General features: G+C 36.7%; 1 protein-coding gene across 3 annotated transcripts in view; it reads left to right on the top strand.

Moving 5' to 3' along the window:
• The first annotated feature begins 508 nt into the window (after positions 1 to 508).
• GAS2L3 (growth arrest specific 2 like 3) overlaps positions 509 to 22,805 on the top strand; it is a 39,058-nt gene continuing 16,761 nt past the window's right edge. For 2 of the 3 annotated variants that reach the window (XM_034987750.1, XM_034987748.1), the window contains exons 1-4: positions 11,842 to 13,701; positions 14,606 to 14,653; positions 19,644 to 19,812; positions 20,899 to 21,014. In XM_034987750.1, the coding sequence (XP_034843641.1) occupies positions 14,630 to 14,653; positions 19,644 to 19,812; positions 20,899 to 21,014 (309 nt within the window). In that variant the 5' untranslated portion in view covers positions 11,842 to 13,701; positions 14,606 to 14,629. Of the gene's footprint in view, positions 594 to 11,841; positions 13,702 to 14,605; positions 14,654 to 19,643; positions 19,813 to 20,898; positions 21,015 to 22,805 lie in introns of those variants that run through there. The other variant, XM_034987749.1, reaches the window with a different exon arrangement.

The raw sequence follows: 22,805 nt of genomic DNA, 5'->3' as shown, positions 1-22,805 counted from the left end.
TCGGGAAGGTTTCTCCGTAGGACTCCTATTCCGACTGGGCGACAGTTTGTCTCCGGAAACCGTGGCGCCCTCACTACAGCCAGATCTCCAGTGGTTTATGGTCGGGAGGGGCTCTTAACAGATCTGGTTAAGACTCAGGGCAACACCCTTGAACTGTACCCTGCAACTCTCCAGAACGCTCACAGACGACGTTGATTCACCTCTTCTGCCTATCGGGACAAATATCGGGGCTGTTGAGGTCGCCGAGGGGCCAGATGGGGGGGGACCTGCTCCGTGACCAAGCCACTTGGCTTTTCTGTGGAAAGCGGGGCTTGGGCACCAGACTTGGGAGACTCCAAGCGGTGGAAGGCGGGGCGCACCCGGCTGACTGAGACGCGCGCGCGGGTCGCGTGCTCCCGGCGGCCTGGGGCGGGGCCTCCGGCCACGCCCCCCCTCCGCCTTCTGATTGGTCCTTTCGAAACAGGCAGCGAACCGCGGCGAGCCCTGAGACCCAGGCGGAGGCGGCGGCAGTTGGTCAGGGGCGTGCCAGCTTCGCACAGATTGAACCGCGATGTCACCGTGCAGGGAGAAGTGACCATCCCGCGCCAGGGCGGGTGAGTACTTCTCTGTTTGTCTTCTCTCTTCCTCGCGAGCCTTTCCTCGCCTTCTTGGGGCTGCCGCGCCTCAGTCTGCGGGCTCGAGAACCCCCGGCGCTCCGCCGAGTCGAAGCGCTGGTTTGGTCGGGTCTTGGAGCTGCGGGATCCAAGACACTCTGCGATTGGCCCGCCGCGAGAGCCGTGTCCTCTGATTGGTCCCTGGGGCTGTCAAGGTGAAGTTTTGCCTGCCCTCTCCAGCCCACCTTGGCGCGGTGCGAGGGGCAACAGGTGTGCAGGGGCGGGGGACGGCAGGTGCGGACCTAGTAGGTTGGGGAAGAGGTATCAAGCGGTTACTGGTCTGCTTTAGAAACGAGAGGGAGATCAGAGCCTGAAGCTAGTTGAAGGTCTCCAGGGGTACCCAGGCGCCGAGCACATATAGGGTCACTTGATTACTCAACACCATCCTCTGGAAGAATTAATGAAGTCACTGACCTTGGAAAGAGAACGACACAGACGGTCATTTTGCCCTCTAGCAAAGTTTACAGACTCTTGCCTGTTTGTTCTCTCCAGTCCAGGCAGGGCTCTGCTTTCCCAGCTACACCCCTTAGTTTGGAGGGCTGCCTTGGGGGGTGTATTGAAAAAGAAAAGGAAGGCTTGTAGATTGCCCTGGAAATCTGGGGAAGCTTTTGGAAGGTGTCCTTCCTCACGCAGTCACTCCTGGTTCCTAACTAATCTTTTCAAGTTGAATTTTATGGATTTAAGAGTGCTTTGTAGTATGCATGGCGGAGTTGCTGCTCCAGTTCTCAAGTGAAGAGATGTATTTTTGCAGGCCCAGTCCAAGTGACACTTTGGGTTTTGTTTTGCTTGTGTGAAGAGCGCTAATAACTACTTTATCAGAAGATAAGCAGTTGGTGAACTGCTATAAGATCACCTTTCTTGGCACTTAAATTATTAGGAATTGGAATTCTAGCCACCTCAGGTTTTCTTTGGGAGGGGATTGGGTTGGATTTGAATGAAAAAGTGGAAACTGGTGAGAATCTTCTAGCATAGATTCTGATACAAGTTGTCTGATTGATGTGTTTCAAAAATTCATTAACAGCTTTGGATCGTAGGTGTCTGCTATTTTGACATTATTGAATTAAAAGTAATATTTCTTTTTAGCATAGCAAAATTGCTAAGTATGCAGGCTCTGAAATCAGGCTTTACCGTGGGTATGACCTTAGGCAAGTTATTTAATCTTTGTAAGCCTAAATTTTCTAATCTGTAAAAGAAGGTTAATAATAGTTCCTACCTTACCGATGGGAGGATTGCCGTGAGGATTAAATGAAATAATCCATGTAAATAGTTTAGTACAGTGCCTGACATATAGCTATTATCATTTCTATGCTGTTTAATTTGGATAAAAAGTTTCAAGCTACACTCGGGGCGCCTGGGTGGCTCAGTCGTTTAGCGTCTGCCTTCGGCTCAGGTCATGATCCCAGGGTCCTGGGGTCAAGCCCCGCATCGGGCTCCCTGCACAGCGGGAAGCCTGCTTCTCCCTCTCCCACTCCCCCTGCTTGTGTTCCCTCTCTCGCTATGTCTCTCTCTGTCAAATAAATAAATATAATCTTTAAAAAAAAAAAAAGTTTCAAGCTACACTCAAGGGCCTGAGAGGCAAGGTAAAGGTAGTGCCAGAGGCAGTGATGAGCTCTTATTCATTGATTAATTTAATACCTGTAAGCATAGTAACTGTTGCTATTTATCAAACACATTATTACCTAGACAGTGCAGGTACGTGTTTTAGGTGCTTTAGTTACATTAATGTTAAACCTCTTAGTAATCCTGTAATGTAGTTGGTGTTAATCTGAATGTTACAGGTGAGGAAACTGAAGCTCAGAGAAAGCAAATAACCTACTAAGTCCACTCGGAATTCAGTCCACCCCCTTTTTTTGTCTGTCACACTGCCCTTTATTTATATTCCTGGCATTACGTAACTTCTCTGTGCATAGTTGTTTGTATGGCCCAGATTCATTTCTGCCATGGGTATAGTTTTATTTTTGAATACTTCATTAATAAAAAAAATAGTAAGAAATAATTTGTGATGGTAGATCAAAGTGTGCGATAAGAGAAGAATGTCAGCAACATACATGCTATTACTAAAAACTAAATGAGTCCAATGGTGTTTGGAGAATTGGCCAGTTCAGAAGTAATGTTTCCTAATTTGTATTTTCCCATTTAGTTTTGGTGTATTCACTATATTTTTACTATGCAGCACTCTTCTATTATTTTTTTCCCCCTGTATATCTCAAGTTTGGAGTTAAGAAAGTTCAGTTATTTCAATAATTTTTCTCAAGCCAACTGTTGAGGAGGAAAGTCAGGCGTTAAGGTTAATATGTATTGTTATAGTTTACTTTCAGTAACATGTCTGTGTATGTCTGTGTTCATGTGTTTTACTTTCTTCTTATTACCTATTGCTTTCTATACTTTGATATCAGATACACCTTTACATACCTAATGAACCATGTGATGTACATAGAATTTGAGAGAATAGGAAACTTGAGTCTGTCAGTAAGTTTATCTCACTTCCAGTTTCACAATTTTTAATTGAAATTTAAATGCCATAAAGAAATGCCTCAGGAGGCATGTTTACAAGATAAGGCAGTCATTGCATTTGTATTTCTTTAGTGTTTCTCCTTCTAAAAACACAAAACATTTTCTCATGTTATTACATTGTTACATAGTAGGTTGTTTTAACAGAAAGTTGCCATTTATTTTATCAATAAGTTACTAATTTCCGAAGAACTAGGATGTAATAAAATGTAGCATATGCACTAAACATTAATTTTGTCTTTGATGTTGAAAGCATCTTAGGAATTTATAGTACTATGACCATCAGTCATATGATAGATATTGCTGAAGTGCTGACTGATAGAGATTTCTGCATATTATCACACAACATATACTTTTCTGTAACACTGTACAATTGACTATGTTTGAAGAGCTCACTCTATATAGTTTCAAACATAATGACTTTTCTTTTGATAGATGACTTGTTACTATTTTGGATTCTAAAAATAAAATTGGCTGTTGAAAAACTTGTTTGTGTTCAGAAGGTTTTTTTTATACCCTCCCTCCCCCAATTTAGAAAACATTGTGATTCCAGTAACATAATTATACATACTGTTCTGCAGATTGCTTTTGGTCACATAACATCTTTTCATATCAGTAGATATAGCTCTTATTTTTTCAAGTGGCTGAATGAATCCACTGAATGTATGACAATTTATTTGAGCAGTTTCCTGTTAATAGATGCTTTATGTTGTTTTTACATTTCTTTATATTAGTGTTTGTGTATGGGTATGTTTTCCATAGAGTCTTTTAGTTTATCATATATAAAGGTAAACTGATTTTAAGTTATTTAAAAATTTTATGATAAACGAATAGTTCTATTGAACATGAAATTAAGTTATTCAGGTTGAATCTCTACAAAACATTGCAAGAGGAAAATTTCAAATAGAAAATCAAAGACTCCCAACAAATGAATAGTCTTTATAATTTTGCAAATAACATGTGATGTTTTTATGAAGCTGTAAGAATCTTCTTTCTCTTGAAAATCTTTATCTGCTTTGGAAGCTGCTTTTTCCTTAAATGAGTATACCACAGATTTATCATTATTGTTTCATATTCCCTTTAGTGATAAATGCAACATTTATTGTATTTAGGAGTAATTCTGGTACTAATTTTAGCACTAATTTCTACCCAGTAGAAGAAATGGAGAATGTTACCTCCAGAAGGTTCTTACTTTAGAAAGTATAGAATAAAATAAAAGCATATATTGCTATGTAACCTGAATTAGGGAGGGAGTTTGGGAAGTGTTTTTTTAGAGGAATTGAATCTGAAGATAGGTAGGAATGAGTTTGGAAGAAAGGAGGCAGAAGATTGTTGCATGTAGATAGATCATCAGGTGCAAAGTCCCAGAGATGAGAGAGCATGCTCGAAGGGTCTAAAAGAAGTTCAGTATGGCTGGAGTGTGAGGGTCAAGAGAAGAGGCTAGAGGGGATCTATCAGGCTTTGCTAGCTTTGTTGAGGAGTTGGGGCTTTATCCTGAAGGAATTGGAGAGGCATTAAGGGTTTTAAGTAGGGAAGGAGAAAGGTGTCCTCAGATGAGGGTTTGTGAAGGTTCAATCTGGCTGCAGCACATGAAGAGCAGGTTGGAGGCTTGCAAAGCTGGAGAAAGGGTGACTGGTTGGAAGCTGTTTCAGTAAACCTAGAGAGAGGGGTGATGGTGGCTTGAACTAGAGGGGTGGCCATAGATATTGAAGAGAAAATTTAGAGTTAGAAGCAACAAGATGTGGTCACTGTTTTGACTGAGGGATGCAAGGAGGCGGTGGAGGTGTGGGAGAGGAGGGAATCAAGGATGACCTATTTAACTTGGTGAATGTTGGTGCTATTCCCTGAAATAGTAAACACAGGAAGCCTTTGTAAATATTTAAATGAGTGAGTAAATGAATAAATGATCTCAGTTATACAAAGGCAGGGCCATTTGATGATGGAGAACACATAGCACAATGGGTTTTACCTATAAATTTTGCATTTTTTGTTTGTTTGGTTTTATTTATGTTTTAGCATACTATATAAACTGGTGCCATTTTTCTCATTGCTTCAATCTGTTGGTCTCACTATATCTTCCAATCATGTTCTGGATGCATATCGCTTTCTTGGGGTCAAATGTCTTGACCCTCTGGGCACAGCTTCCTGTGTATTACTTTCTTATTACTGCTGGAACAAATTGCCACAAACTTAGTGGTTGAAAACAACACAGATTTATTATCTTATGGTTTGGGAGGTCACAAATCTAAAATGAGCTAAAAAAAAAGATGGGGTTCCTTCTTTCTGGAGGCTCCAGAGGAAGTCCCTTTCTTTCCCTTTTCCACCTTTGAAGGACCTGTGTTCCTTTGGGCTCCTTCCTCCATCTTCAAGGCTGGCAGTGAGGCAACTCAGATCTGTTTCTCTGCTTCTCACATTATTCTCTGACTTTTCTGCATCCCTCTTTTTAAAAAATGTATTTGTTTTTATTGAGATACAATTAACATCACATTATATTAGTTTCAGATGTACAACATACATGATTTGATATTTGTATGTATTGTAAAATGATCATCATAATAAATCTAGCTAGCATCCATCCCCATACAGAGTTATAATTTTTTTCTTGTGATGAGGACCTTAAAGATCTACTCTTAGCAGCTTTCAAATATGCAATACAGTATTATTAACTATAGTCACCATACTATACATGACATCCCCATGACTTATAAACTGTAGGTTTGTACCCTTTGAACCCCTTCACCCATTTTACCCACCCCCTAGTTCCCACCTCTGGCAGCTGCCAATCTGTTCTCTTTATCAGCTTGGTTGGTTGGTTTGTTTAGATTCCACATAATTGAGATCATACAGTATTTGCCTTTCCCTATCTGACTTATTTCACTTAGCATAATGCCCTTAAGGTCTGTCTATGTTGTCACAAATGGCAAGATTTCATTCTTTTTTATGGCTGAGTAATATTCTATTGTATTCATCTTTACCCCATTCATCCATCAGTGGACACTTAGGTTGTTTCTGTATCTGGGCTATTGTAAACAATGCTGTAGTGAACATGGGGATGCATATAGCTTTTCAAATTAGTGTTTTCATTTTTTTGAATAAATACCCAGAAGTAGAATTGCTGGATCATATGGTAGTTCTGTTTTTCATTTTTTGAGGAACCTCCATACTGTTTTTTCATAGTGGCTGCACCAATTTACATTCCCATCAATAGTGCATGAGGTTTCCCTTTTCTTTACATCCTCACCAACACTTGTTATTTCTTGTCTTTTTATCTTTTAAAGATTTTATTTATTTATTTGACAGAAAGAGACATAGTGAGAGAGGGAACACAAGCAGGGGGAGTGGGAGAGGGAGAAGCAGGCTTCCTTCCCAGCAGGGAGCCCGATGCGGGGCTTGATCCCAGGACTCTGGGATCATGACCTGAGCCTAAGGCAGACACTTAATGACTGAGCCACCCAGGTGCCCCTATTTCTTGTCTTTTTGATAATAGTCATTCTGACTGGTGTAAGGTGATATCTCATTGTGGTTTTGATTTGCATTTCCTTGATGATTAGTGTCTTTTCATGTGTCTGTTGGCCATCCCTATGCTTCTTTGGACAAATACCTATTCAGGTCCTCTATCCATTTTTTAATCAGATTGTTTGTTTGTTTTGCTATTGAGTTGAGTTGGATATTAACTCCTTATCAGGTATATGATATGTAAATATTTTCTCCCATTCTGTAGGTTGATGGTTTACTTTGCTGTGCATCAGCTTTTTAGTTTGTGTAGTCCCACTTATTTATTTTGGCTTTTGTTGCCTTTGCCTTGGGAGTCAGATCCAAAAGTCATCTCCAACACTGATGCTTGGAAGGAGCTTACCTTTATGTTTTCTTCTAGGAGTTTTATGGTTTCAGGTATTACATTCAAATTCAAGTCTTTAATCCATTTTGAGTTAATTTTTGTGTATGGTATAAGATAGTGGTCCAGTTTCATTCTTTTGCATGTGGTTGTCCAGTTCTCCTAACACCATTTATTGAAGAGACTGTCCATTCACTCTAACATATTTTAGGCTCCTTTGTTATAAATTGACCATAAATGTGTGGCTTTATTTCTGGGCTCTCTAATTTGTTCCATTGATTTATATATCTGTTTTCATGCCAGTACCATACTGTGTGTTTTTAAAGATTTTATTTATTTATTTTTTGAGAGAGAGAGAGAGTGAGAGAGCACGAGTGAGGGGGTGGGGCAGAGGGAGAGGGAGAAGCAGACTCCCTTCTGAGCAGGGAGCCTGACATGGGGCTCGATCCCAGGATCTCAGGATCATGACCTGAGCCGAAGGCAGACACTTAACAGACTGAGCCACCCAGGCACCCCTGTTTGTTTGTTTTTTTTTAATGGAAGTATATTAAATGTTACTTTAGTTTCAAGTGTACGACATGGTGATTCCACAAGTCTATACATTATGCTATGTTCACCACAAGTGTAGCTACCCCATACTGTTTTGATTATTCCAGTTTTGTAATATTGTTTGAAAACAGGGAGAGTGATGCCTCTAGATTTGTTCTTCTTCCTTAATTAAGATTGCTTTGGTTATTTGGGGTTTTATGGTTACATATAAATTTTAGGATTGTTCTGTTCTGTTTCTGTGAAAAATGCCATTGGACTCTTGAGAGGGATGGCATTGAATCTGTAGATGGCTTTGAGTAATATGGATATTTTAACAATATTTTTTAACAATATTGATTCTTCCAGTTTAAGAGCATGGAATATCTTTTCATATATTTGCATCTTCTTCAATTTCTTTCATCAATGTCTTATAATTTTCAGTTAGTATAGGTCTTTTATCTCCTTGGTTAAATTTATTCCCAGGTATTTTATTCTTTTTGATGCAACTCTAAATGGGATTATTTTCTTAATTTCTCTTTTTTTAGTGTCTAGAAACAACAGATTTCTATGTATTGATTTTTAAATCCTGCAATTTTACTGAATTCATTTATTAGTTCTAAGAGTTTTTTGGTGGTCTTTAGGGTGTTTTATATATAATATCATGTAATATGCAAATAGTGTCAGTTTTACTTCTTCCTTTCCAATTTGGATACTTTTCTTTTTCTTGTCTAATTGTTTTGGCTATGGCTGCCAAATACTATGTTGCATAAAAGTGAGACTAGGCATCCATGTCTTGTTCTTGATCTTAGAGGAAAGATATTCAGTTTTTGACCATATGATGTTAGCTGTGGGCTTGTCATATATGGCCTTTATTATGTTGAGTTATGTTCCCTCTATACCCACTCTGTTGAGAATTTGTCTCATAAATTGATGTTGAATTTTGTTAAATGCTATTTCTATATCTATTGCGATGATCATATGATTTTTATTTTGTTAACATGGTATATCATGTTGATTGATTTGTGGGTGTTGAACCATCCTTGCATTTCTGAAGTAAATCCCACTTGATCATGGTATATGATCCCTTTAATGTATTGTTGAATTCAGTTTGCCAATATTTTGTTGACAATTTTTGCCTCTATGTTCATCAGGGATTTTGGCTTCTGCATCCCTCTTATAGAGACTCTTGTGAATTCATTTGCCCTACCAAGATAATCTGTCATCCCAAAGTCTTTAATTTACTCAATCTGAAATGCCCGTTTTGCCCACAAAGGTAGCATATTCACAGGTTCTGGGGATTAGGATGTAAACATTTTGGGGAACCATTATTCTGTCTACCACAAATAGAGTTTAATCAAGATGTGATAAAAACGTACTTGTCCACTGAGGCACACAAATTCCTGAGTAGCACATTGCATCCAGAATCCATGCCCCTTGGCAAAGCTATTCTATCCTTTTCACTTGGACCCTCCGCCTATACACCATTCTTAGTCATTTTTTTTCTTTGTGATTCCTTTGGTTATCAGGCATCTCACTTGACCTGCTGGTAAAGGTACCACACAGTTCAGTAACCACTGTACATATTCCACCTTGGACATGCTGGGTGAGAGGCAAAATCATTTATCAATTCATGTCAATAATGAATAAAAATAATAAAGAATACAAAAAAAAATGTCTCCGAGTAGATACTTGTCTACTATGTAGCTGCTTTCAAGCTCCTGTCACATTTTATTCCACAACAGAAACACTGTGAAGAAGGGTGACAACCCAATTTTCCCTAGAAATTTTGATATTTCTCCTACCAAAAGTGTTTCCTAAACTTTAGGCTTGACTACTTCTTTTAATACTGCTTCCAGCAGCCATCCAGGAACTTAAAATATAGTTGGCAAAGCAATGTACAGAAATAACAGAAAATGGTATGAAGCAGTGTAAAGGCAAGTGATTGGGGAAGTCACTATGTGAATTTAAGAGCTAAAGATAGAATCAGAAGTAATTCAGGCAAGTCGGGAAGGGCTACTGGGAGGAGGTACATCAAACAAATTATAAGCCTGGGTTAGCTGAGATAATGAAGAATCTTCTCAACTATTCTTTCTCTATTTCCTGTGCTAACTCCTTGTCTGATGTCTAAATTTTGGATTTTCTCAGGACTTGTTCTTAGGCCCTTATCACTGCTTTCTCCATTTCTTTCTCAGATGATCTCATTCTTCTCAATGGCTTTACCTTCCAAGTATTTGCTGACAATTTCTACCTCCTCTTGAACTTTCTTCTCAGCTCTAGATTGGTTTTACCAACTGCCAGACAGACACTTCCACTTGGATGTCTTTAAAGGTTTCCCAAATTAAACATGACCAAAACACAGCACTTTTGACCTATTGTGTTCCCTGCCTTGATTTGTTCATACTCATATCATCCTCAGCTCAGTAAATGCTCCCACTCTGTATTTACTAAATTGCTTAAGCCAGAAACCTGGGAGTCATACTTGACATTTCACACTGCCCTTACATCCCTCCCTTTCACCGCTCCTCTCTAACCATTATCAGGTCTTGGTTCTGACTGCAGTGGATATAAACTCCATCCACTTCTCTTGAGTGGAGACATTGTCTGTGTTCTAGCTCAGTCACCATCGTTTGTCACCGAGCTACTGCAGTCCTGCAGATTTCCTAACTCTTCCTCTGCCAGGCTCCTCTCCATCTCTTTTCCCGTGTGCTCCCATTTCCTATATGGTCCCACTGTTTCTACCCTTTCTGTGTCTCCTTTCATTGTTTCCCCTGGTTCTTTTCCCCACATCTCTATCCACTCCCCTTTCTGTTTCCTTCCCCCTTTCTCTTTTAAACCCATCACTATTTCACTGTTGTGTTCCTCTCTCCCCCTCAAAGAGCTCTTTTGAAACTCAGAATTACATTGTCTCTCCCTTGGTTAAAGCTCTCCCATGGCTTCTCACTGCACCTAGAATAAAACCTAATTTCTTCAGCAGGCCTAGTGTGATGGGGCTGCTGCCTAACTTTTCAGTCCCCTCCTAAGCCCCACATTGTCCATGCTGCAGCCATACCTGCTTCTTTCAGTTCTAGGAATGTGCCACATTCCTCAGAGTCTTCGCAGAAATTATTCTCTGTACTTAGAACTCTTCTTCTCATTCCCTAATTCCTACCATTCTTCAAATTCATGTTTTCCCTCTAGTAAAACCATTTCTAATCATTAAATCTAAGTCTAAAATAGGCCCCTGCTGTTTCATTCCCTGTTCTTTCCTTCAAAGTAGAATTATCATGATTTAACACTGTGTATTCATTTGTGTGGCTGCTTTTTAAAATTTTCCCGACTGGTGTATTAGTTCCATAAGGGCAGTCACATGTCTTTTACGTTCACTACTGCGTCTCTTGGCTGTGGTTCTAGTTCATTAAAGACGAAGAGTAAATGCTTGTTGAATCAATGAATGAATGTACACCCCATGGAAAAGCATACAGCCTGAACAGTGATGTAGCCACAGAAATGAACAAAACTGAGTGAGGATAACGAGGAGACACGCTGAATGGAGCAAAGGGCCAATGTTAGATAAGTTCCTGAAGACTTTTATTCTAGCAAAGAGAACTGTGAGTCACAAATTCATATCTGAGTATCCTCCCCATGATGACATGGCTATTTTAAAGCTTTTGCTTTCATTTATAACTATATTTATTTATCTGTTAGTGAAAGAAGCTTCCCATATTATGTTTAATGATTTCTGGGTATTATTAGCCTTATCACTTTTTAATTTGATAAGTTATATTAAATGAACTATAATTATGTCTCATCATAGTATTAATCATACCAACTCATTTGTTAAGTGGTAGTTATGTGTCAGGTACTTCATGTGTATCATCTCATTTAATCTTTATAATAACCATATGAAGGAGGTGGTGGTATCTCATTTTACAGATGAGAACATTGAGAACCAGAAAAGTTAAGCACCCCAAGGTCATATAGCTAATATGCTAGACCTGGAATTCAAACCAGATGTGTCTGCTACTTTCTACTACCATTCTAGTACACATTTTAGTATACATTTAAAAAATGAAATATCTTTGGTATAGCTATAGCATTTCTATTTTCTCTATTAGGCAATTAGGAAATATTTAACCGAAGATTTTAAATCTAAGAAAGTACCGCCCCCACCCCGAACAAATCAGAGAGGATATCTTCTTCAGTTGTTTTTCTGAGTGAAGCATTAAAAAATGATGAAATGGTTTTTGACATGCAGAAAGGCGTACAGACTAGTATAATAACACCTGTGTTCTCACCATTTATCTTGAAATAAAATCTTACCAGTACAGTTGAAAGTCTTCTGTGCATTCCTTCCCAGTCTCATCTTCCTCCCTCTCCTCAGCAATAAGCATTATTCACTATCCCAATTTTGGCATATATCGTATCCCTGCAGTTTATATATTTTGGCAATAATCTGGTGTCTGAGTGCTAAATGTGGTATGGTGGCAGTTAATGTCATTATTTTTCTGAAAAAACTTACTGTGTTTCTTTGCCTTTTTGCCATTCTTTTCCAAATTCCCCCCCGATTTGTACTAGGAATGCTCTATGCCACCTTATGCTCTCCCATCATATCTTATAATGTGGGTGGGGGATAAAAATGTACTCAGTTTCATAGCCTACAGCTATGGGAAAAAGGATCTGTTCAACAGGTTGGCATTTCCCCCCATTCTGATCTGAAGTCAAACTGGTATGAAGAGGCTAACCATAAATGATCTTGAGGATCTCATGACTGAATCTGTTTCTAGGATGAGTGGGTTAGGTCAAAATCCTGTTCATCAGGTGGATGAGTGAGTGCCTTCTGTGTTTCTGTTTTCCTCAGATTTTAAAAGTTTAGTACTCTTCCTTTAAGATCTCCGTATAAACTCCTGGTGTTGTGAACGATTCCCAGCAGGGTTACAGTATAGTTTGGTCACAAGAGGTCTTTTTGCCCAAATCTAAGGGAAAAGACTTCCTTAAGTTGGCAAAGAATTGAAATATGCTCCTCCCAAAAGAGAGAGAGACAAAAGCAAAACAAAATAAAGGCAGTGATTTGCTGATTGAGATGCAGCTCCAAAAATGAAGTGTTGCTGATTCAGCATAATTGGTTTATGTGAGAAAAATAGAAACTGAGACTTTTAGGGAAAGACAGAAAAGAGGAAAATAGGTAGTAACAAAATGAGTAAGAGGCAAGAATTGTGGTTGTGATGCAGACTCGGGGTAACTATAGAATAGATGCTGCTCTTGGGATTAAATGCCCAAGGACACAAAAATGGTTTAGAAAAGAATAGTAAATGACTAGAAAATATCAATAACTGGCTCTCTGGGACATGATGAGCACTCATTAATTAATTGATTCACGCATACAATCTCATCAGTTTATAGAAGTTTCCCAATAAAAGCATATATTTGCATATGGGATAGTTTTTCATATATGAAGATACATTATAGCTTATCTGAGTGTGATTTCATTAGAAAATTTCTTTTTAAAGGTAATTCAGATGGTTATATTTTTGTCATCTTAAAAGTAGTTCTTTGCATTACACAAGAAGAATGCTTTGAAAAATATGTATATAAAAGACTCTTCTGCTAAAGTTCAAGTGACTGAAGGTTGTGCACAAATTCTTCATTTCTTTCATAAAACCAGTTTTGTTGCATTTTCCATAAAAAGTGCAACTACTAAACATTCTTTTGATAGCTTCTTTGTGAATGTGTCACTGTTCTTGTTTTGCACACGCCTTATAATTTAGGCTCTCTTTTGTTTTGGGTTGGCAGTTCCAACTGTTAAAGCTCTTGTCTGATTGTGTGGGACTCCTTATTTTAATGGGAGCAGCTTCTTTGCTGCATTTTTAAAAAATGGTCTCGGAAGCTTCTTACTGTGGATCTTTGTTGAGGACAAAGGATTATTTATGCTAAAGGAAAATGTATTCCCCACTGAATTAGCTCGTGGGAAGCATAACAAGCTCATTAGTAATGCTCAATTGTACTTTGGCCTTTTGCTATGGTAGAGAGAAGGAAAAATGACATCAAAAAGGACATTCTGCTGTCCTTTGCCTTCCCGCAAAGAAAACGTGATGTAATATGAGACTTTTCAGTTAGATTTAGCTCAAGTTCAACTTTGGTACCGGAGGAAATGTTCCTGGAAGGAAAGTGGTGTGTGTAGTTGATACTGTGCATGAGGTATGTTTGGTATAACTTAGAGGAGAAAGTAACTTTTCCTTGGAAATTGACAGCATTATAGACCATTTTTATTTTTTTCTTATAATGTTTTAATGGTGGTTTATAATAAAAAATAGACTAGTGTATTATGCTGCTATAAGCAATCAAAAATCCTAGGTTTTATATAGTCTCTATTATCCTGAGTGTTTTTAAACTCTTCACCTTTTTTCCCATCTAAAAATACATTAAATAATTGTATTAACCTAATTAATTAAAATTGTATTTTTTTCTATAGATTTCAAAAATAGTACTTTGGAGTTAAAATTGCTGTTTCTTTTTTTTTTTTTTTTTTTTTTTGTCTTTAGTACCTTATGGAGAAAATAGCTTATGAAAATTATTATGGAAAGGCACTGAGTATTGTTTTATAGTTAAAGTTGATGTCTGTCTTTATTGTTGTCTGGCAGAAGAAGCTAATGGCTAAGCTTAGCTTAGTCCAGATGAATTTATATGATCTCTTCATAAAAATCAGATGAGAGATGCTTGACTTCAGTATCAGTTGTTGTGCTGTTGGTGTTTGCATTATTATGTTTACAGGGGAAATTTTGGGGAGACTTTTATATGTGCTAAGTTTTATTGTCAGTTTTATTTTTCTAGCCAGATGCTTCAAGAATTACCTTGATATTCGTGCCAGAAACTATGTATTAAATGTGTTTCAGGTTTTCCTCTTTCAAATGAGGAGTACTTTCATAAGTGAGAAGCTAAGAGTGATTATTGAATTCTCCTACAGTCACACTATTCCAAATAGAAGAAAAAGTTTTAGGTTTTCAGTCAAATAGGAGACTAAAGCAGATTCCTTGTAATTTGGGGGCTTGGGAAGTAGGAAAACTACCATTATTTGCATATTAATGTTTTGTTCTATTTTCAGAAAAGCAATTTCATTTCAATATAGATGACCATGCAACCTGCAATTCAAGTAAGTGTTTTTCTTGGAAAAATATGTATCTAAATTATGAGATAATAATTATGTGAGATTATATAAAATTATAATAATTAGTAGAATACTAAAATTATCCCAAAATGTTTTTACTGTACTAGTTCTTTTAAGCATTACATTTTAATAACAGGAATTACTATATTTTAACTTTCTAGTCCTGAAAAGATTTTAATTTTAAGCTTTCATTTATACAAATTATTTATAAGAGTCAAAAATTCCTTAGAATTGGTGAGTCCATCTTACTTTTACTACCCTGGGAAGAGAATTGGAACATTTTATAGTTTTCCTCTCCTTACAATTTAGTATGTATTTGTAATTAAAAGAGCTCTCAATGAAAACAATTCTAAATTATTTATTTTAGATAATTATGCCTGTGCCCAGTAATGCCTCTAAATGACCAGGCATCGAAACTTAAAATTTAAAGTGTTTTTGTTGTTGTGGTGGTGGTGGTTTGTTTGTTTTTTGGTGAGGGGAGGCAAGATGGAGATAATTAGACAAACCAGAATAATCTTACATTTGAATGATTTCCAGAATTGGTATTTACTATATTATTCTTATATTCTTTTAAAAGTTTTCTTTTGATATAACTAGAGTATGCTTGAATCTTAAAGATAAAAATCCCATTGAAATTCTACCTATAAAGATACAAGCAGTTGATACTCTAATTTGCCTTGCAAAGTGAGACCTTAGAATCAATCATTTCTGGTTCTGGTTCTGCCACTCTGATTGTGAGATTCTGGCAATTTATTTTACCTCTGCTTCCTCACCTCCAAGGTGAGCTCATTGTTGAGGAAATCAGTGGAATCAATGAGAGAACATGAGCAAAGTGCCTACTAGAATGTATGTTGCATAGTAGACACTTCAGAAGTTTGGTTGTATCATTGGTATAACAAAACTCTCCACATTATAAAACTGGAGATTATACCTGTGTCGTGAAAGTCTTCCTTCCTTCCTTCCTTTGTTTCTTTCGAAAGAAGGCTTATCAAGATGACAGTGGGTGAAGACTAAAGATAATTTATTTATCAAATGTTAACAACAGTTCTGAATATGATCCTGCTTGTACTCCCTCCTATGTGTACTCTGCAGCTATATCCTCTACTCTTTTAATAAAGAGTTCTATTATACTCTTTTCCTTTTGGGACTTGGGAGCCCATGGCAGTCTCCCAAAATGTCTTATTCTTGCTCTTTGGGTCCTCTCGAATCCACATTGAGTATGCTCAAAACTCCTTTATTACTCAAAACCATTTTTTATCTGATTATTTCTATTTATCCTCTTTTTATCTAAGTCTCAGAAATGTCATCAGTTTCATGTTAATTATATTTTCTTGATTCTTTATAGGGTGCCTTTTATAATTGCTGCATTGACCATTCTACCCTAATGCCATTAATATTTTAACTTGGTGTCTTTCTTCATAGTTTCATTTTATAGTTCCATGAAGCCTTCTCTGATCTAGAGTGTACAGATCCATCTTTTTTAATTCTTCTCCAAGAGTACTCTTGACATCGGATCATGGACATTTTTGCTTCTCTCCCTGATGAGTGTGAAAACTTTGTAGGATTTTTACCTCTTTCTCTGCTAATTATATTAGACAGTTATGTAGTTGTTCATAAGTGCCTTGTAGAGAGGAGACATCCAATAGATAGCTTATCAATTGATATCCTAATTTATTACATTAAGATCTTCCTTGCCCCTCTTTTTTTTGTATCTTTCATTCTGATTAGTAAATAAACATACAGTCTAAAAATCAATGAACAATAGTTCCTGATCTCTTTTGGGTCATACATAGTCCCCTTTGAGAATCTGACAAAAAGCTATGAACTAAGAAAAGGCCCATTTGTATATAGGCATAAAATTTTGCCTAATTGTAAGTTAAGTTTATGTACATACTCAAGTTCATCTATAGACTGCCTGTGGATTAAGAATCTTTGCAAATGACAGCTTTCACATGTTTGAGAACAACCTTTATACATGCAGTTTTTGCTATTAACATCTAACTTTTAACAACATTAATATGCTATTGACTAGCCCAGGGTATTATACCCCAGGTTTTGTTGGCAAGAGTAGGAGAATCCAAGTACTCTTTTCCCTAATGTGACAAGAAATTAGAATGGCTTCTGTTAATGTTAGCTTCTCCATTTTCACACATGATTTTTTCCAAAACCACCCTTCTAACTATATCACCTCTTTCCCTGACAAACATTTGCAACTGCTGTGCCTTTTTTCAACTCAGCCAAATGGTTAAAAGACAAGTAACATTCTATTGGCTATAAAATACCTTTGACTGTAAAATGCATCTTGATTTTGATGGTGCAAAGGTCATTTGCTAATGTCCTCAATTATTCAACAAATATTTAACTGACTACCATGTGCTATGTCTTATACTGAGTTCTGGGGTTACAGACAGAAATAAGACATGCTTATGAAAGCAAGATTTAGATAGTAAATCTTTGCTATACTCCCTTTGAAATAATTTTAAGAGAATTCAGAGAAATAAGTAAAAAAGACATCTTGTCTTTTTCCTAAAACTTTATAAGATCTTTATATATTTAGGAGTTCATTCCCTAATCTCTACCCTTAGTTCCTGAAATAATGACCCTCAAATAAGTTATTTATTTATTTTTTAAACTTTGGGTATTTTTATTGAGTTTCACTACTCCTGCTTGCCTCTCGTGGTATGTATTCATGTTCGTTCTTTGCCTTTGGGATTTTTTTTAATCTGTTTGTTTCTCATCATAGAAACTTGGAAGCAGCTCTTTCTTTCTTTCTTTTTTTTTTCCTCCAAAGTTTGTCTGGATAAACAATGGTGTTATGGATTTTGATTTCAGGTAGTAAGACTTGCCTTAAACACACCTCAATAAGTTTAATATATTTTAGAGGGAAAATGATCTACATTTAAAAATCAAGAAGGGAATAGATTCAGTTGGTATTACCTATACTCATACCTCTTTTTTTTTTAAATTAAAAAACCTTTATTTTAATAAGGTTTTTGCAAACCTGCAAAGTAGCTGTTAAGTGTAGAACAGAGATATTTGTTTGCTGAACCATTTGAGAATAAGTTGCCAGTCTAATGCTGCATTACCTCTGAATACTTTAGTATGTGTTTCTCACAAATAAGGACATCGTCCTGCACAACTGCAATGAAATAATTAGAACCAGGATATTAACATGGGTACAGTACTGCCACCTAATACTCAGAGCACATTCAAGTATTTTCAGTTGTTCCCATAATATCCAGTTCAGAATTACATGCCACATTTAGTTGTCATGTCCCTTCATCTGTCTAGAACAGTATCTTTGCTTTCTTTAATGACCTTGACATTTTTGAATTTTATAGACCAGTTATTTTGTAGGATGTCCCTCAGTTTGGATTTGCTGCCTGTTGTATTCTCATGATTAGATTCAGTTTATGCATCTTTGGCAGGAATATCACAGAGGGATACTGTGTTTTCTCATTGCATCCTTTCAGGTGGAATATGATTTTGATTTGTCCCATTATTGATGGTGTTTACGTCTGTCACTTGGTTAAGTTGCTGTCTGTCAGATTTCTCTACTGTAAAATTACTCTTTCTTCTCTTTGTAATAAGTATTTTGTGGGGAAGTACTTTGAAACTATATAAAAATCTCATTCCTCATCAAAATCCCAGTTTATTCATATATTTATATCTATATGAACTAATAGTTTTCTATTTTATTCAGTGTGTTATAATCCATTTATATTATTGTTTGATCCTCAAGTTGCTCTTGATTTAGCCAGTAGAAGTCCCTTCATGCTGACTTCTATGTCCTTTTGGTTTGTCCCTATCATTCTTTGAGCCCTTCTTTGCTTTCTGGTAAAAGATATTCCAATCACCATAGGATTCATTCTAGTTTTCTCTCACTCCATAGAAGAGTTGTACCTCTCTTCTTTGGCAGTGAGAAACCTGGCTTCCATTTGATAAATCCGTGTGAATATAACAATCTCCCATTGTTGCTGCCATTCCCTCCCTGAGTTGATGGCTTTGTCAGCTCACTTGGGCTCTGACACCCTACGCTGGGATGTTCCCCCATCTTCCCCTGGGGACACCCTCCTCATCGTACTCAGGGTCTGATACTGTCCCCATGTGTGGACACTCTCTCATCTCACTCAAGCTCTGACCCTTCATTTCAAGCTTCCCTCCAGTGAGAATCCCTCATCACTTCCCTTGAGCTCAAATACCCCTTCCTGAATTGAGAAATGAAAGTCTTCTCTCTAAATAATCTTATATTAAAACATATCTAATTGTATTTCAAAATTTTGCAAGTGTTGGTTTGATAGTATGTTTATGTCAGTTTTTATTCTTAACCAGGGATTGGCCAGGTAGTAAATATTCTTGGCTTTGCGAGTCAGTAGGCAAAATTGAGGCTATTCTGTAGGTACTTATATAACAACCATTTTAAAATGTAAAAACCATTCTTAGATTGTGGGTCATGAAAGAATCAGGTGACATACCAGATTATTTAGAATTTTTTTTAAGATGACACTGTTATTATGATCAGAAGTTATAAAATGCCATTTATGCATTTATTCATTCATTTATCCATTATACCACAAATGTTGCTAGGCCCAGTGCTAGATGCTACAAAGATGTATCTTGTAAGGCAGGTTACATTGGCTGATTTTATAGCTGAGAGGCTGAAGCTGTGGTTCAAGTAACTTATTAAACTTAAACTAGTTAGCTAGCCAGTGAAGGAAAAATATTATTTGTTGACTTTTATCTTGTAGTTTGATAGTAGTAGAATCCATTCATTGATTTACCACAGTATTGAATACTGAAAAAGTGTCGAGTTTCTAGATTGATAGTTTGCTTCTAGTTTATGAACTTTCAGTGAACTGCTATGGTTTTACACATATGTATATTATATATGGTCTATAATTCATCATTTGAGTATAAGTGTGGGCTATACTAACTTTTAAAAAGGTTGCATCCATTTGGTTGGTGTTTTCTCTAGGTGTGGTTTGGAGAAGACCTGCCTCTAAGTCCACGGAGTCCTCTGACCCCCAGACACGGGCCAGGTTTGGCTGATGTTTGTCAGTATGATGAGTGGATAGCTGTGAGGCATGAAGCCACCCTGTTGCCCATGCAAGAAGATCTGTCAATCTGGCTATCTGGTTTATTAGGTAAGGCTTGAAAAGATACTCAAAATTGTAGTTTTTTACTTACTAAATATTTATTGAGAATCTTACTCTTTGTCAAGGAGTGATCGTTCCAGAGGCTGGGAATACTCTAGTGAATGGAATATTTGATATCCTTGTTCTCACAAGCTTACATTCTAGTTGGGGAGATGTTCCAATTCACCCCGAACCTTAGGGCTTGGATAGTAAGGCAATTTGAGGCTTAACAGAAGCGGTCTGTAGTAATCTTTGAATAATCAACATTATCATTGTTAATGTTAAAACCTTTTTTTTTAAGTGTGTAGATCTGATTTGGGGTCTCTATTACCAATGCACCACCCCCGTCTCATATAAGGCATGAGATTCTGAGGGGAATATATATTGTAGTTAAAATGATTGCTACTTCTGAGGCATTGAGGGGCAGAGGCATGTGAAACCTAGGAGGAAGTATCAGCTTGGAAAATATCTGGCTTCATATTTTCTTTACTCAGTTAGAGACTAGGAGTGCTCTGAACTTTCTCCACAGAAAAATGCTCTCTTTTAAATACAGAATTTCATCTATGGCCTTTCCAAGATAATTAAAAACACTGCACACTCTAATGTTCTCATATCAGTATGATGATTTGGATAATTTTTTAAAAGCTTATTATGTAATAATAATGATTCTAAAGAAAGGATTTTAGAGGCAAAAAGTCGGTATTCTCTGGGTGTTTGTTAGCTGTTATCTTTAATTTTAAAATCATAACAAAATCCATCTTATTTATGGAGAATCTTTTTCTTGTGCAAGCAGTAGTAACGTGCAGTGAATCAAAACTTTAACAGTTAATAGTGAAATATAAAACATTCTCGTTTTTAGGAAATGAAATAAAATGTCATTTTATTTTTTCTTATACATCACAGATATTTTTGTTTTGGTTGTCTTAATTTTGCATTATCTGTTTTAACTATAGCTTCTAAGAGTGAATACTTGGAGTCTGATCTAATATTTGTCTCATGTTTCAGCTATAATCTAATTACATTTAATTAAATTTTAACCATATTGTTTGAATTTACTGTTTCTAGTAGAATCTTAACTTTGAAATATGTTTTTAGGTACTGAAGTTAAGGCAGAAAGATTATTGGAAGAACTTGATAATGGAGTACTATTATGCCAACTGATTGATGTTCTTCAAAACATGGTAAAAGCTTGTGACTCTGAAGAACCCAGGGTAAGAACATGTTTGACAGTAGGTGATTTTATTTGTTTATTTATTTATTTGAGAGAGCGAGCAGGGGGAGGGGCAGAAGGAGAAAGAGAGAGAGAATCTGAAGCAGACTCAACACTGAGTGCAGAGCCCAACGTGGGGCTCCATCTCATGACCGCGAGATCATGACCTGAGCCAAAACCAAGAATTGGACACTTAACCGACTGAGCCACTCTCAGGCACCCTGACAGTAGGTGATTTTATACCTTGGTACCTATTAATTTGTTTATGTACATTTCTATCTGAAAGGTTGCAAACTTCCACCTAACTATGTATAAGACCTTAGGTAATTTATCTAATCTTGCAAAATGGGAGAATTAACATTTATGTTGTCAGATTTATTTGCAAGGATTTAATGAAATTAAATGAAGAAATGTATAGATGGTATTTAGGTTTGTGCCTAGTTTACGTAAATATCCAGTAAGTAGTTATCTCTCCTTGAGAACAATACTCTTACTTGTGAGAGTTAAATGAGAAAAGAGCTTGTGATGGTTCCTGGCACACAGTTATTATTTTTACTGCTATTATTACTACCATCATCATCACCATCTTTATATTCCCCATATTTTGTCTTGGTGGTAAATTCTATAATTTGATTGAATGAATAATAATTTTTTTATGCAGTTTTCCTCCGGTGACCCTGAAATCATGATTTGAACTAGATAAGGTTTCCTCTCTTCATCAAACACGGGTCACCTATGAGATCAGGGGTCTCTTAGTGTGGCAGCTGGATACTCACCTAGTGTTGGTAGAAATATAAATTGCTATCATCTTTCTGGGAGTCAGCAGGTGATATATATATATATGTGCAGAAAAAGTTAAGAACAATTTAAATGCTCATCAATAAAGAAGTTGTTAAAAATTAATTATGGTACCTAAACTGAGTGGAATGCATTATCCATTCATTAGAAATGACTCTTTTAATAATCTGTTATTTTTTTATTATTTATTATTTTATTTATTATTATTATTTTAATAATCTGTTATTTTTCACCTCAAAAGATGCCTACAGCCTGTTGTTAAGTGTGTCTGCACACATACACACACAGATCAGATTGTGGACTAGCATGTTTGTGTAGCATTCTGTAGGTGCAGATATGTGTATCCTTGTGCATAGAGATGCTTACTAACGTGAGTGAGAAAATTTCACTTGACAATTAGAAAAACTCACAAGGCCATTTTAATTCTGGAAAATACAACAACAGGAAAGGTATAGAAGGAACTGGTAATAGTGGTTATCTCTAAGAAGAAAGAGGAACTGAGTGGTAGAGGTAGGAGACAGACTTATACCCTATTGTGCCTATTGCATTTTAAAAAATCTTAGCATAAATTGCTTTTTCAAGTAAAAATTTAAAAGAGAACTAAAACCCCTCTGCCTCAGCAGGATTATTTAACTATTCTTAGTCCAGATAGTTAAAAAATTAGGATTCTATAAAACTTAGACTGTTAATTTTCAAAGAACTTGAATTAAGAATGGGCTACTACTTCCTTATTTGACAGTCTCCTCAAGAAACTCAGAACCATATTTATGAATGCAAATAAGGAAGTAAGCAAAAATGAGTGTGTCCATTAACCTTTAACATAGCAATAATTTTGTGTTTGTATTGAACTGTGTATGGAGAGACATTTAGAGATACGCTTTGGAATTATTAGACTGTCATTTTTTGTTTTAATTAAGACCCCAGTGTCATTTTAAGAAGAAAGAGGTTAGAGATGCTTGACATACTGCTAATTTTGAATAGATTGATTTCCTAG

Source organism: Mirounga leonina, unplaced genomic scaffold (assembly GCF_011800145.1).
Source record: "Mirounga leonina isolate KUSES-001 unplaced genomic scaffold, KU_Mleo_1.0 Mir_418, whole genome shotgun sequence".
NCBI lineage: Eukaryota > Metazoa > Chordata > Mammalia > Carnivora > Phocidae > Mirounga > Mirounga leonina.
The sequence above is the reverse complement of the archived record's forward strand: the minus strand, read 5'-3'. Positions and strand labels throughout refer to the sequence as shown.